Source organism: Prorops nasuta, unplaced genomic scaffold (genome assembly GCF_024137725.1).
Source record: "Prorops nasuta isolate Cenicafe-Biocafe unplaced genomic scaffold, Cenicafe_Pnas_1.2 PNAS00019, whole genome shotgun sequence".
Classification (NCBI taxonomy): domain Eukaryota; kingdom Metazoa; phylum Arthropoda; class Insecta; order Hymenoptera; family Bethylidae; genus Prorops; species Prorops nasuta.
The window spans coordinates 4,784,803-4,802,008 of record NW_027116816.1 but is presented as its reverse complement, the minus strand read 5'-3'; the positions used below and the strand labels follow the sequence as shown (position 1 = coordinate 4,802,008).

Genomic DNA, 17,206 nt, shown 5'->3' with positions numbered 1-17,206 from the left:
GTGTCACATCGACTTTCTTTCTCAAACTTGCAAATCTCCCCTCACTCAATTTGAAACGTTTGCCAAGGTATTCTCGCGAATATCGAGGTTCGTCGATTGGGGAGCTTGACATAAATAAATAAAATCAGAATTCTTTAAAACGTACCGTTGCCTTGACGAGTAGCATGTTCGGTATACTTTTAACCAGAGTCCAATAGCCGAGTATATATATATATAACATAATACACTGGTTAGAGCGCGTTGTACACTGGAAAACCTATCTTCCACCTGCACGAGCTCACTCTCTTTCCGCACAATAAAGAGAAATCGGCATAAAAGTAATTCGTAATTATTTTTCGAGCGTAGGAACACATTGCAAGGGACAAGTACTGCGCTGAGAACTAATTCCTTAGAATTTGCTTACCGTAAAGCGATCGGTAAAATAGTAGGAAGTTCAAAGTTATATAATTTCAGCGAGTGGCGGCTGTTTCAAGTATACTTGACACAGCTACAGTATAGCTATACATATAACATGACTACTGTACGCGCTTGGACTTTGTAGTTTAGCTAAGATCTCACCGCGTTCCAGCAGTACAGTAGTCTACACTATATACACTCCTTATACTCCTCTACTACTGTAGAATTCCACATCAGCGCAGCTCTCTCGAGTAACTTACGTATTCGCACACCGATTTTCCATAAAACGATATTTAATAGCCCAAGCAGCGAATCGTGAAACAAATCTCTTCGCCATAAAACACTTGAAATTTATTTACAATAAAGTTAATCGATGTGAATTCTTATGTCTATTTTATGCTTGGTACACTCTCCGGTGAAAAACACAAAATATTGCATCAAGCTTCCCTTCAGCCCTTAAACGTTTCAACGCGGCTCGCGTTTATTCCTAAATTGCGTTTTAAACGTTAAGGTAGACTCTCGTTAAGTATATACAGCTGAAGCTATAGTGTTCTGTGAAAGATGGTGGAGAAAAATGTAAGTATATAGTGTATACATACAGTTGGACTGAATCAAGAGCGTAATAACAAGACGGTGTTTCAGACTATTAATGCGAATTGTGTCGAGACACTTACCGCATTTAATTAAAGTTTCGAGTGGACGTTTGCAACAATTGAGTCGTTTGCATTGAATATGTCGAGGAAATGCGGTTAATGAGCTTGGTTAATTATGTGTCCGTGTGCGATCTGTTAGGAAAGTGACGTTTAACAAAAATGATTCTGGACTGAAAAGCGGAGAAGGTTGGATGGCGTCTGGTGCAAGTTTTCCGATCAAGCTAGTCGTTCAGGAATCGAGAATCGAGAGAATGTAGCATTCCTCATGGGTTGGACTGGAGTCGCCGGAGAGCAGCACTCTGGCGGTGTTGGACTCAGGCACTCACACAGTTATTCGACGTCGACGACCTAAGTGGCACTGTCCAATAGCGATCCCGATTCCTCGCTGTTACCCGTTCGGTCGAATTGCGAACGACGAGTCCGTCTTATGGAACAAAAGTCCTCGGTGTGCTATACACTGTACGTTAAAGTGCTTCGCTCGAAAATTATAATATAATATATATGCTTTATTCTGCCGAACCTTCCATGTGATATTTGTACAATCAATCTTTTTTCCTCTTCTCTCTCTCTCTCTCTCTCTCTCTCTCTCTTACACACGTACACGCATTATACCGGCTAAATAGTTATACCTCTTTTGTTCCACAGTGGTAATTTCTTTCATTCTTTCCGCACACCTGGTTACCCTCCTTTTCCTTATCACCCAGCAGTAATACCAACGTACACTAGAATTTGATTTTTAACACTCTTTAAGGTTTCAATTTGAATTTTAACACTTATTAGCAGTCAAGAATAGATAATCGGAATTATACGGCTCAATGGAAGACGATTAGTATTGATTTGCAAAATTTATTATTCATACGTACCTATGGTGATTCACGAATGCATTCAAGGAAATTAATCGCGTTCTATTGTGACTCGTCAGCGATTCCATGTATTTTAATAAATCGGAAAACGACGTTTATGGACTTTTTTGTTGTTGCGATAATTGAAAACAAATTTCATTTATCAAATAATTATCTGGCCGAATACCGCAGTGTCAGAAATTTCATTATCGATCAATTTTTCAATCGCGAGAACTCTTTTGGACGTTTTTTTAATCGTTTCGAGCTTCGTCGATATAAGGATCGATTCATAACGCACACACGAAACTTATTAACGCTTCTCGTTGGATTATTAATCAGCGCCTTGTTTAAGTACTCGAGAGAATGACTAAAGTTTCGCGTTACGCAATATCTTATATTATAGTTACTTAAGAGCTACTATTTTCGAGAGCTGTCATTAATCGACCATTTGCAATATCATTGAATTTGTGGAGAGAAATTGCAAAGTGACTCAATGAAATGTTATTACGAGAGCGTGTTTTAAGTACCGGCGAAAAATTGTATCAATTTTTACGGGAGTGTGTAGAATGAAAATAGTAATGTAGAAGATGCCACGTCACTGTTGCACGACGTTATTCGAAGCTCCGCGAGGGGAGAGAAGAGAGTACTTTTGTATACTTTCTCTTGATGTCACTGGGTCTTAGCTTTATCCTTAATGACCGCTTTTGTAACGAGCATTAGCCTTACGATGAATTGTCGTGTTGCCATCTCAGCTGTGAGCTTCGACTCCGTGTTATAACGCATTACACAAATACATTACGTTCATTTTCACACACGATCGTTTCTAAACGGCCGTTAAAATTTCGCCAAAAGTGCTAACGTATACGATATATATATATATATATATATATATATATATATATATATACGTGTACCATTATGAAAATTGTAACGAAGAGAAAAAATACGAGAAAAAATGACTTGTGAGAATTTTTTTCATTTTTTTTCCATTTTTCTTTTGTAAATTTGATTTAAAAAATGAGAGGCGTATCGAGATTTCTTGATCTCTTAACTAAATCTAAACTGACAACTCTGGTTTCGTAGGATATGCATAATATAATTCATCTCGATTTGAGTAACCCTGCATTCCGGTTTTCTTTTTTTGCTAGGCAACCTTTCACTCATTCTTCGCCACATATTGTTCATACATATGAAATCAGGTTTTTCTTAAGCATGAAAAACGTTTGTCTGAAATTATATGTAAATTATACGTACCACACGTTAGCTGCATACCTTAAAATTTCAAGCTCTATATTGAGAGACATGTTCGAGAGATTTCTAAATCAAAACCCATATTGTCCTATATCGTACCGGATATATCTTGAACAATTTTGTATATCTTGTATAAATTGGAATATAATTTTTCACATAGCCTTTCTTCTTATATAATAAATTTATGTAACGCTGATGTTTTGGAAATGAATTATTGTAACAATAAGATGGCATTGAAAGCATCATTATGGGGAAATAAATCAAAATTATCATAGATTGTCTTTCCATAGTATATGCTATATATAAAATTAGACTTTCACCAAACGGTCCAAATACTTTTACATTCGGTATATAGTCGTCCGGCTATTGTATTAAGTTAACGAGTAAAAGTAAAAGTAAAATTCATATGCAATCCAGTTAAAGTCTACCTATATGTAACAATGTGGAAGATTGTTTTTAAATTCGATAAAATTTCACTAATATTATATTCGTAGCGAAATTACCATTTCTTTCCCGTCCAAAGTTTCCTTATTTTATTCATTCATTATTTTTTTTTTAAATAAACTTGATTTTGGTTGATTTAGCCTGAAAGCTGCGGTTTTTTTGCACCTAAGCAGATCGCACGCAAAGTGTTTTCAAATGGTACGTGAAGAGGGTAATGCATAAGCGCGTGGAAATCGTGTTGAACGTGGATCGAAGCTTCGATACATACTAATTATTTCGTTAGATCGCTAAGAGTCGCCAAGTTCCGCGAATAACCTGACTGCACACTACGATTTTCTACCTGCGTACTTTCAAGGCAACTGCATTGTTCCGCATACCTGCAACAACTCGCTTAAAACAAGCATTTTACTCAATTCTACCTTTGCTTCGCTCAGTTCTGCTCAAGCGTGATCAAAATAGCAGTGACCCTACAAAAAAATTATTCTTCCATTTACTCGCCTTTCTTTATGATATGAAATCAGGGTCCTTTCCAGGATCATTGAATTCAAATTCATGTAATCCATAAAAAATCAGATACCTTCTATAGAACGTGGTCTGATTAATTGACGTATTGGCGAACAAAAAAAGAATCGATGCATGAATTTATTTCTTAAAATTTCGTTTCTCGTCAAATGCACTTTAAATGGAAAAAGACTATCGTCATTCGTTTCCACGCGATTTGGACAGCACGATTTTCTTATTTTATCGGAAAGTACTGTAGAAAGTGCCACCATCGCTTATCCACAGCGCGAGTGTGAAACACAGAACAGTTTTTCAATTCTCGATAATGTGCATTTTAGATGGGAGAGAAACCCCGAGTCGTCATTTGTTTCCACGTGATTTGGGCAGTAGGATTTTCTTACTAACAGTGCCGGAAAGCATTTTAGAAAGTGCCACCCAGCGTTTATCCATGGAACGACTGCGTAGAGCAAAGAACTCTTTACGAAATCCCACGTAAGATTTTTCACATTGTCAAATCCGATGATAATATCGGAAACCCGCGTGAGAATAGATTATCACGCTGAGAATGGGAACATCGAAAGCACTGTTTTTTATATTCGAAAAAGGGGGAACGGCGAACAGCGGTTTGCCTGGATTCAATGCGTACACGCTTCTTTATTACACGGATTATCGTACGATCGAACGTAATCACATTTTACGGAGAGATTTCGATTCGCATCGATACAGATGCAAGGCAATAATAAAACGCGAAACCTATATATATATATATACATATATATATATATCCTCTTATAGGGAAAGTTGGAGAAAACCTATAACGAAGCTTTGTTCGTTTTTATAGAATAAAAATTTGTGTGCTGCACAGTGGACAGTCCCATAACGAATTTAGAGGCACATTATTTGTATTATTAAACTTGTATTTCTTAATTACGCCTTTATATTTTCTTACGCTCGACAAGTGCGAAACTATTGCGTAACCACGATGGAGTAATAAGTGTATATAGTCATAGAATATATAGGATTCTTTTCTCACGACTAGAACGCACAGTGGCTATGGAGATTTGTTTAAACTGCTTGGCTCTCTCATTGACGCTTTGCATCGGGTTAACGCACCGATTCTATCTACGAGGTATCGAGATCTCGCGCCCGTCTCTATATATATATGGAACAGAGCATACCAGTAATAATTGTTTTACGATATTTAGCGTTTTCTTTACGACGAGAAACAACAATGCTCAATTTCCGCTGCACAGAGCTCTTGTTCGTAAACTGGCAAACGCATACATACACACATTTATAGTTTCTTATATTCATCCTTTTTGCAATGAAAAAATCTTCCCATTCACCAGAGGATGACCTACATTCGAAATAACACTATAATTTAAATGATATTTAGCAAACATTACATAGACGTTTTTGATCAAACGAACCTTTAAATAAGTTTTAAATATCGCTTAAAAAATACAAGAATCTGCTTAAAGTTTCATGCAGCTAATAAGTCATTTTAGTCGTCTGCGAGTCTTTTTTTATTTTGATTTATTTTTAATCGAATAAGGAAGGCTCTTTTTTATTTAAATATTTACTATATCGTTGGGCAATAGAGGTGCTTGCAACGTTGCCATTTAGAATAAGCTGATTGAATTCGCTTAAAGTGTGATAAGTCATGCGTGGAGAACGATCGGCTTTAGTCTTTCGACGTCTTCGAGGCATTTCGTTAGTCAAAGGGGAGTACGAGACAGAAGGAATGCGTTCACGCTCTTTTTCAGGTGTGTGCAAGATCTATTTTGCAATAGACTTTAGAAATTTGCTGTAGTGATCGCCAAAATTGCCTCTGAAGGCTCGAAGTTTTCATATCAAAAGTTGCATTTCTTATCATAGAAATATTTAAATAAATAATACATATATACATTCTGCAGTAGGTGTGCGGCTTTTATCGAATGTAATTTTTTCGCATGGTTGCAAAGTTCAACAGGAAGTTATACAATTGCGATCAGAATGGATCTTCTCCTGTATTAAAACGCTTCTCGATATAATACGCGATTCACTTTTGATGATTCTTCTAGATTGGCAGGTTTAATTTTTAACGTTGTGGAAAATTTTCCATTCTACGATACAAAGTTTCGTCGCATCGAGCACATTGCAGTGCGAATTAAATATTATCGTTACATCGCGACTGAAAAGTGCCTTTCCATCTAGCATTCGCGATAGATGTAACGCTATACTGATGCAAACTTCGCGATATGATTATAAAGCCGATCTAATGAATACACAGTTCGCAATTACGTATATATAGAATTCTTCATCAAACCACACTTTAGACCAGACTTTTTGTTCTTCGAACATTTCCCATGTTCCGTATTTTTATTATGCTTTTTCAGAATTTTTCATCGGTTTTTCCGTGTAACCTGCGTCGTTTGCCTCTAAATTGATATTTGGTTTTCACAAGGGGAGAAAACTAGTCCAGCCGAAGCGGATCGATACTACGGGTCGAAGCTTTCACGAGCGGTGCAATGCCTATTCCGCTCTTCAGGATCGGCGCTGACAATCAGCACGATGAATGATTGTCCATGTGTTCTCATACGCGACACATCGATGAATAGATAAATTGGCGAAATGCTTCATTAAGCAGTTTTCTCAGCCCAGCGCTTTCTTAACTCCGTTTATATACGCATGCGGTTGCACATGCTACGCATGACTAACGTATTTACCCTGACGGCGCTTTAAACGGAAGATAATGACGCTTGGCCAATCCCTCACGCGTGCTTATTAATTATACCTTCCAGATTTTATTTAAATTTAACGCCCGTGGGTAGTCTTCATTCAAGAAAGTTTCAACCTCGCTCTAAAATATTTTGTCCATTGGAAATGGACTGATCTTTTCTTGCTGGAAAAAAGACTGGAATTTCAAGAGTGTATACGTTACAGCTCTTACCACTGTTACGTGTACAATATTAGTTTACGTAGGACGTATGTTACATGTATATTACCTGTCTTATACGTTACATCATTTAGACAAATTCATAACTAGAACGTTATCCAACTGGTCGTTGTCGAGAGTTACTACTGTCACAGAAGCCCAGTTTTAATTACGTGTAAATGCATAACCTGTCTTATTATTTAATTATTGCATCATGAGATAGTTTAAAACTGTATATGGTACAATATAATACATTATAAGCATAGAAATGAAGAAAAAAAAGGACTGACCTAGGATTGGACTAGTCTGGGATATAAAGATCCTGAAAAATTGCAAATCAGGTTGAAATTTCGGCGAAGGGGAATAATTTGGGGTGTTGACATCTGGGACGAGGGTGATTAATATGTTAGAGGAGGAGGACATTTTCGAAAAGGAGTGCTATGACCGTGACACTGATAGAATTTTTCCTTGAATCTATGCGTTCTCAACGGGGACGACGATTTTGCGGGGCCAGCGACTTTTTAGCATCAAGGTCGATTTTAGCGTTCGACGTTCGATCATTTAACGCTTCCATATTTCGAAGTCTTAATGTCGTCCGGAGGAATTCGTAAGGTCGAGTGACGCTCAGAGCCCGTTTGTGCCTCGCATAATTAATTCGCGATTACGCCACATGGAATACTTGAGCGCCGCGCTTCGAAAATGTACACTCTGCCATTGTGAAATTTGCTCCGAGCTTCCCCTAAATTTTATCGCAGCTCGCCGAATGAAATTAGCGCGATGTTTGCACTGTATTTTGAATTATTAGTGCAAAATTAACAGTATTTTACGCATGTTTACACTTTAAACACCTTTCACCGTGATAATTGGCGATAATTCAATGGAAATTCTGGGATAGATCCGCGTCAATTGAATACTCCAAAGCCTTTGTTTCTTTTCTCGATTCGACCGTTCCGACAGCAGTCGTAAAGTTCGAAAGCGCGAATGACGAATTTTGCAGGAGGTGCTTGCTTCTCCCCTTCGCGTTTCTTTCCTCGTGAAAGTTCATCGTACCTCAAAGTTTGCAAAGGTACATTGCACTTTGTTTGCGCCTCTGTCGCGAATGATAAAACCCTCGCGATTCATGGAATATACGAAAGAAAATAAATTTTTCCATCGAGCATAAAATGACAATAAAAATCCTTGACCTTTCGAGTTAAACGTGCTCGACATGGACTGCATATGCGTTTCTTGCCATTGGCCTTCTATTCACGTAACTGCACATTGTTTTCCCCCTTTTCTTGACCGCTTGAAGTAAATTTTATTATTATTTTCAACACAATTTCATGCTATATGTATAATTGGGATGTTAAAGTATATATAAGGTTATATTTGATCGAGATGTCTGGGGGGGGGGGGTGTTGTTATCTTACACTCGGGTTAATTATGGCCTTACGAGACTGTACGTCGTCATGGACTGATAATAAAGTCATCGAAATATATTGAGAAATAGCAATTCACATTGGCCCAAATTTCGGAAAGATTTCGCAAGAGTTGAAGCTGTGTTTCGCAAAGCGTGCAAAATATTCAAGTATTTTTGTAATGGCATGCAATAAATGCATACGCGTGATGAAAGTTATTTCACTGCGCTTTGTAAAACGATATTTTTCTCCGAATAATTCTAATCCTTCGGTTCGTGTGAAAAATACGCGGTAAATATTTATGATAATTGTTTAAACTGTTTGCGGCATTAATTGCTGTCAATGATTAAGTAATTAGTAGCATTTTGGTGCCTGTTATGCACAGCGTACCAAACACTGTAAAAAAAACTATAGGGAGAAACACTGCTTAGCTTGGAGAGTAACAGCGGCTCAATCTTGCAGATAAAAAGTAAGTTAAGAGAAAAACCTGAAATCGCCTGTGGTTCAATGAGCTGTAAAGCAAGAACGAAAGAACAGAGTCTTACGTATCCCTGAGCCAAACGTCTTGTACATTTTTCCATTCATTTTTGTTAAAGGGATCGAGTCGAAGTATTTTTTCCTTTGCTCGGAAAGTATAATTCATAACTTTGGCAAATTTTTCAATCTCCTACATTTTAATTAAAGCTAAATATTAGTTGATTCGTTAACCTTATTAGCTAATTTTATTTAATCAACAATGTTTATTATATAGCGTATAATGTTTCAATCACGATAGCTTTACCATTTATTTAGGAAATAACTATTTAGTTACAGTATATCATTTTCATTCATCACATTCCTTGCGCGCTAATTTTGGCATGGGATCCTTGAAAACTTTTGCGACACATCCTTTCCGTTTGCAATTTATTATTCCCTTTCGTGATCAATGATGGAATTGTATTTGATAGATTGACCAATAAATTACCAAAAAACTTTTACAATACCAACATTATTACAATATTCGGATGCACGAAGAGTCTTCTCTATTAGTATTTCATTGATCGATAGTTTCAAACTATTGTTGAAGCAATATGTAATTTGTTAATATTGTACGAAAAAAGAAAAAAATATAATTAATTAGTTAATGATTAACAAGTACAAACGCATGAATTTAATTGAAAGGTTTCCGTGTATCGGTAAATAATAATCAATGTGAGCTCCGTTCTTAAGAAAGAAGCTTTACGAAACAATAATGGTAATGCAACGGTGTTCTAATCGTTTTTCTAAGGCAAAACTCGTGCGTTTGAAGATCATTGCCGTTTCCTTAAAAAAAAAAGACAATCGTGTTTTCGCCTGGTTAAATTGCTTTAAGCAACAATAATTCTGCATGCTTCATGCTTCGCGAACTCGTTGAAGATGTACACTAATGTTTATTGTACGTAATACGATAATCTTTTACCACACGTGGTCTGACTATCCAAATAAAATAGTTTTGAAAAACCATTAGGGATTGTTTGACTAAAATATGTGATTGCTAACTTACTAATTTAAACAAAAGTCAAGATCAAACTATTTGAGTCTTAAAGTTTGTAAAATTGAAAAAGAGAAACACTTATTCATGAATATTAAGAATATAGAGATTAGTGAAATCTCGTTTGTAATGTAAATAAAGGAATAATTTTAATAATAAATGCAGCCTCTTTAAAGTGGTAAGGTAGTAAAATGTTTATAAAGAACGCAGCCAACTTTAAAAACACAAGACTGGCGTGTTAATGCATACCAAGACGACACCCTTAACACTTAACATTCTGCCGGTATAGTATTTCCTGAATTAGAAGAAAAAGTTACGTGCTCGTTGTGGTAGATTTTTGTTGTTTCTCATCCACTTAGGATAATCTAAGCTTGTATGGTATTTGCGTAGAAAGCAGGATACAAGGAAATGGTAATTACAGACAACCACGAGAGCGTATTTTGAACAGTTTAACGAAGACTACAAAGTTGCCAATCGTAATTCTATTTTTTACAGTATTTTCCTAAGTGCCAACATTACTTTTTGCTACACTTTTTTATATTTTTAATTTTTCCTAAATAAAACTTTACAGCAAAGACTCGTTCATCCGTGGTAATATATTGTTTTATTTCAGTTTGGTGTATTGACTGTATGTAAAAAAAAAACGTGGTTATGATTGAGAAGCATTATGCGAGTTATTATGTTCTATATATATGCTATATGGAACTTCGCGAGGTTGCTTCTGTCAAGAAGTAATTAACTTTGCTCGTTGGTTTTCCGCTCTTTTGGAATGATCTTTAACGTATTGATATCCGCGCTAAATTATCTTGGAGAAAAAATCTAATCAACGCTTTTAGATAACTTCTACTCATGCACCGTGGAAATGAAAATTTTCGTCATAATCCTTATTATATATAGTTGAACTAAATCAAATTCTCTATGCGTGTATAAAATTGCACTATTCCTATAGTATAATAGTTAGTATAGTTTCTTTCATGAAATATACATATTCTAGTCGTCTTATCGAAAGGCTGGTAGAGTCCTGAGCTACGTGACAGAAAACTCAAGTAGTCTTACCACATGGAAAGTCAGAAATGCATCGCGATTAAAAACTATTATCCAGTGTGTCTGCATACCCTCACTAAGATCCGCATAGATCTTGCAATTTTTAATACGCCAATTTCAGAATAAAATAAACCTGAAAGTGGTTCAGTCCATGGCTTTCTTTCACCTATTTAAAGAAATTAATAAAATTTTGGTTCATTTAAACTGATTTTGGATCAATGGCTGTGATGCGTAATTAATATCAGTATTAACATTTTATGTAAACAAGAGAAGTGAAAGAAAAACAGTTACACATGGCTGGCAAAATTGTGGCGCAGCTGTAACAGTAAACGTGTTGCAATGCCGCCTTGACAAATATTACACAAGTTGAACGGAGAGATTCGTGTTTGGCTACGAAGCGCACATAGATATGCGCGAACGTGCGATGCCATTTGAAAAGTCAAGAAGAAGCTAGCAGAGCATGGAGAATGGAGGTCAAGTACGCGAAATTTTGTCTAACCTATATAGCTTACAACGAGAAATGTTTTCTTAGTTGGATAAATATTTTCCAGTCAATTAATAATCTCTTTCATAATGCACATATTTAAGAATATGACGTTATTGAACGTTGAAAATGTGCTTGGATTTTATGAAAAATTCTATCTACATTTAATACTACCAACTGTTGTAACTCGTATATATTTTGCTTCGTTTATGTTAAAAATTAAAATTATACGTATAAGAAATATTAGTGTTTATACTCGGTATACTCGTGGTTTAAAAATTTTAATTTATTTAAAAGAAAATGTGTTTGCTTTATACAGTAGAAATCCGAGTAAATACCAAGACCTTACTTAAACTAAGCAAACTCTTTCTTTCTCACTCATCCCATGGTATTCTTGATTTACTCGTCTCGAGTTTCAATCAGGTCTTTACTTTGCTACCGAACATTTCCGATGGTATCCGAACTCCTCCCTCTTTACTTTTCAGTATCTATATACTCATACTTCACTCAATGCGATACAATTTTTTTGTTTATCTCGTCGTATCACTAATATATCATTTTTTATAACGAGAAAATGGTATATACATCGTTTAGTCACTGTTATCAATTCAGTAGGCAATTTCCTTTACCTGTATATATACACTAGCACGTTCAATTGTTTCTTGTAATTACCTAAATGTCAAAGTTTAATTACACATTGTAACAATTATAATTATTCTTTAAGTCATATTTTATTATTGCATTTTCAATGGACGGTACATAAATACACGTTGTACGTATACGATATGTATTTTGTCCCACTTTATTTATCATATACTAGTTTTTACGGTTAAACACGCGGTGATGAGAATTGCGTGAGCAAAGTATACCGCAATGGCGCGGAATAAAATAACGACAAATAAAAAGTAGACGCTGGAATTCTGAAATTTAACGTTTAACGCTAATGAGTAGATGCAATTATAAGTAAGTAAATGAAAATTCCACGAGGATAGTGAAATGAAAGTTCTTTGCGAGTCTTGTGTATCTTTTTATCAAAGTATAATTTTCAGATTCGCGTTATCTCGATGAATTAAAATTTTGATTTTCTCAGATAAATTGCGAGGAATTGGGGGGGGGGGGGGGGGGAGGGCCAAAAGTTGAATGGTTGGATCGGAAATAGCGGTGTGTAAGATTTCATTCTTCCGGTGAATTGATCGAATGGGGAGGTGAAATGGAATTTCCGCCAATTATAAATGCGAGAAGTCTGGCTATAGTTGAGACTCATAGAATCGAATTCACGTAACTCGTGCTCGAAGCCGAGACCTTATAATTACTTGGAGCACGCTTTATTACCTTAGCGTAATCGATGGCTCTTCCTACTTTTACGTCTGGTCATCGGTGGATCGTTAGGCGAGATTTCTACTAACACACTGCTGCTAATTTGTTTCCGGCATGAAAAACCACAGGCCCTATGAGAGCGTGAAATAAATACAGGTCCCCCCGGAAAAATTGTTTCCACCAGTTTACCTACACCTTTGTAGAAACGAAAACTTTCTTATGCGTTTATGAATTGCGAGAATACTCTCGGTTCGTGCTTCCTTTCTCTCTCGTTTTATCAATTTATCTGTGTCTATTTATATATCTGTATCTGTCCGTAATTGTAAAAGTGTGTTCAGTCTCGTTTTCGCTATTAAAACTAAAGAAATTGTTTTAATATTTTGTAATCTTGTATTAAAATATCAAAGAATAAATTCAGGTGTAATCCTGACCCAATCCTGACCTTATAATTAAAAACTATCTATTAATTTTTCACTTTAAAATTGAACAATATAATTTGTCAGTTCTCCGTCGACTCATTGTATTTTGCTCTCTTTTTGACTTTCTACAAATCGTTACCTATAATTTTCAACGTTTCTTGCCTTTGTCTCGTAAGAATGGTGAGAAAGAAAAGAAGGTGAGATAGACTTCCTTCCGTAGGAAGAAAGCCTTTTTATCGAAAATAAGAATTTACTTCTCTTCCGTTTGCATGCTGTCTTTCGGGGGCGTGATGCTTGAGTTCTTCGATCGGGTCATCCGATGACTTCAAGTACTTTTGACGTCATAGCGAAAGCAAACAGGAAGCGCCAAAATGCCTGAATGAAATGTTGTGAAATTTTTAGTAGTACGCTTAAACAATTTCAGTATGATTTGTACAAACTACTTAATGATTGTTGGTAATTTTAGACTTCTTGTTTGCACAATAATTTCTCTCTTATAACGTGCCCATGTATAGTAACATAATTGCATGAAAAATTACACACGGCTGATTGACGAAGTCATAAAAATTAGTTTGAATTGCAAACCCTTTGCATTTCCTTGCATAATCCGTTCACAGTGTCAGCGAATTCGTTCAAAAACTTCTTTAGCAATAATTGCTCGAGTCTATTTTCTTTTAATCAATCGAAATTCCGGCAAAAAGCGTCATACATGCATTACGCGCGGCTTGATTACAAGTAGTAAACGCGGAAACGATAATACGTATAGTTATCCATCGCCAATAAGAATCGTGTGCAGTAAGTAGTACATAAAACGTTCTCGCAGCTCGTTTTCACTGGTGTATTTTCCGAAAGAAACAATTTGTTGTATCGATCAAGCAAAACTCAATGGTGCTGCAAATTACTAATAAAAAATGTCACTCAATTTAGTCAGTTTGAAAAAAGAGTATATAGTTGGTAAAAAGTGGTATAGAGAAGAAAAATAAGTGAAACCAGTTATCCTTGCCTCCTCATAATTAAGATTATGTGAATTTATTCGAGATGTGCGTGGTGGTTTAAGGCTGCATAAAGAAACATTTACTTAACACCGCCGCCGGATACGATACAGTTTTCCTTGATATTTATCAATACAGCCATTGCCACTGTTTTCATTCTCATTCGTTTACCTTAAAAATAAATTTAAGGCCAAACTTTTCTATTTTTATACAATGACCTCCATATCTCACGATCAATTTTCCCCAATCTGCGCAACGTAAGCTCGCTAATTAATGATTAATTAATGGAAAATCAAGATGTTCGATCAACGCCGATAGTTGTAACCGAAGAAAATGATATTATATGCATTTGGAGGAAAGAGCTGGTTGATAGCGACGAAAACCAGTCGGTCAACTTCGACCTTGGTAGTAGAGGCAGCTTGGGGCAGATGTTAATTATACTGCGGAGAAAAAGAGAAGAAAAGATATACCGCATTGCAACGAAATGGGGATATCCTCGTAATCGAGGCTCCGAGGGTATTTTCTGGTGAAAGGAGACGCGAGTTTTGCCGCTGCATCGGGGAATATGGTTGAGCAAGGTTGATTATCGAAGCGGCATTTTTATAGAGATTAATCCTTCGAGAAATCCGTCCAATCCAAGTCCAAGTCGAGCTTGTCCGGATGTCCTTGCTCACCGCGCATCCCGTCGATGTCCTTTTTCCACTCGGTTGTTGCAGGAATCGATGAAAATCGTTGAATTCAAAACTTCTCGGGAATTGGAAGATTATGCTAATGGAAGCCGCATACTGGTATCTCCAACACGTGTGAACGACCTTGGCATTGCAACTTGTTCGGGAAAACGACCGGTTCGCCCAAAGCCGCGGCACACACCAGACTCCATTGGTGTCGCCTTGATTAACTCGCAGCTCCGGGCAATTCGGACTGACCTTAAAACTTCAGTGATGTTACACGCGTGACCTCTTCGCTGTACCCTGTCACGATCGTTATGTCACTTTGTCTCTTCGCTGGAGGGAACAACGACCTGGGATTAATTATCTTCAGTGTTTTTTTTTCTCCGAGATTTCACGAATATATTCCTTTTGATATCGAACTCCCACTTGCTTTTAAAAAGAACTTCAAACGTGATTATTTCATTTCATGAATGGTAATTGCCTTTTGCCTCGTCGATTAGAGGAACTCGAATGAGCACGAAGGTCCGATGACCTAGAGGATTAATCAAGCTTTAACGTTCTTCCGCGTCTCGTAAACTCACTTAGAAATAATCCTTCATCAATTACGAACGAAGAATCGAGGCTGAGGGCCAGGGCTTTATTTAAGGTCAATCAGCCACTCCACGCTTCGTGTTACTATATTATGTAGAGATTTTTCTTTCCTGTCCTTTCTCTCGTCCTCTCCACCACCACTCGATTCGGTGTTTGCGCTTAAATTCCGCTCGTCACGGACCAATTGAGATTGGATAACACTGCGGACAAAATTTGCGTCTTGTTATTGTAATTATTTTTAATAGACTACCGTATAAAGTAATAATTAATAATATTCTTCTAACGATATCTCGAGTCTACAGCTATAAACATTACCCATGTAAATTTGATTGCTCAATTATTCATTCCGCAAGCTCCAAGTGCAAAAAAAGTTAATTGAAGAGCGCATAGGAGGAATGAGAATTCCAGTTGATAAGTATACAAATGATGTGGAAGAGTAGCTTGCGATTGATGATCGTTTGTTCGATAAGCTTATATCGACTGATAATAATTAATTGTTAACGTTGCGTTGTTGTTGTTACAGGGGCAGCAGTAGCGGCCGGAGTTTTGCTGATCATCTTCGCTGCTATTTTGGCAGCCATGTTCCCGCAACTCATCAACCTTATCGTAGATAAAGAAGTTGCTTTGAGGGACGGTGGACGCACTTACAAATGGTGGAGGGAACCACCGGTGGTACCGAGAATGCACATCTACATCTACAACGTTACGAATGCCGACGAATTCCTAAACAATGGCGAGAAGCCAGCTCTGCAAGAGCTTGGTCCTTACGTTTACACGCAACGCTGGTCCAAAGCTGATGTAAAGTTTAATGACAATGACACTGTTAGCTACAGGGTCAAGAAGGAGTTTGTCTTTACTCCGGTAAGATCAAGCATCGTTAAACCGAGCTATTTCAGGTTTTCGACATTGGTCAATTTCTAGCCTTCATTTTTTATTACTAACTGTCGTTTATTGTCAGAATCCTCTTGCAATATTCAATGCCAGAACTATATAGTTTATTCTTCAACTGTTTCTTTTTACCGTCGCATAATTAAATTAGTCGAGTTCATAGTAATTAAGAAAATGTTAAATTGTATGTTCAGACGAGCGAGTTGTGGAAGTTTTCTTTTAGACTGAGATCAGCAAATGCTAAATTTTGGAAGACCTCGAATTCTGGTATTATGTAATGTGACCTGAGAAGTATTACAAGTCAAGAGCCGAAAGTCCACCAGATTAAATATTAATGAGAAACCTTCACCTATACTGTCATTCCTATTTGACGTGCCTCCTTTTTCTATATATTTGATTACTTAGCACGCTACTCAACGTACCAGTTGTATTCTCACGTTGTTACATTAAGAAGATTATATCTGTTTGCTATTCGATCATTGTGCATTCATATCGATTTCAATTTTTCCCCACGGGATGTTACGTGTATATCGACAAGAATAATCATATTTTTGCATTTTCCATAAGCACAATGAACATTTATGCAATATCTGCTGGCTTTGGTAGCAATCGTTATTAAATTAAATATGGCTTGTGCTCACGGTTCTTAATAATCAATTACTTTTTCTGTCAAGAAAATATGCTATTATTATCCATAACAGTTTAATATCCTTGACTTTCTACAAGAAAAACTCTTATTAAGCATTTGCAATTCGTCGTTAAAATTTAATTTCCTTATTCGCATCGAATGTAGAGAATGTGAAAAAATTTTTGAATTGTCATTTCGTTATTTTTGGATTCGTTAGCTTGTGGATATCCTCGAGTTTCATTGATTTCTTTCGCGAGAAAA

At 36.5% G+C, this 17,206-nt stretch overlaps 1 protein-coding gene across 2 annotated transcripts in view; it reads left to right on the top strand.

Moving 5' to 3' along the window:
• The window catches only part of emp (epithelial membrane protein), a 32,516-nt gene that overhangs the window by 5,226 nt on the left and 10,084 nt on the right, over nt 1-17,206 (top strand). For both annotated transcript variants that reach the window (XM_066738875.1, XM_066738874.1), the window contains one exon: nt 15,953-16,290. In XM_066738875.1, the coding sequence (XP_066594972.1) occupies nt 15,953-16,290 (338 nt within the window). The remainder of the gene's footprint in view (nt 1-15,952; nt 16,291-17,206) is intronic.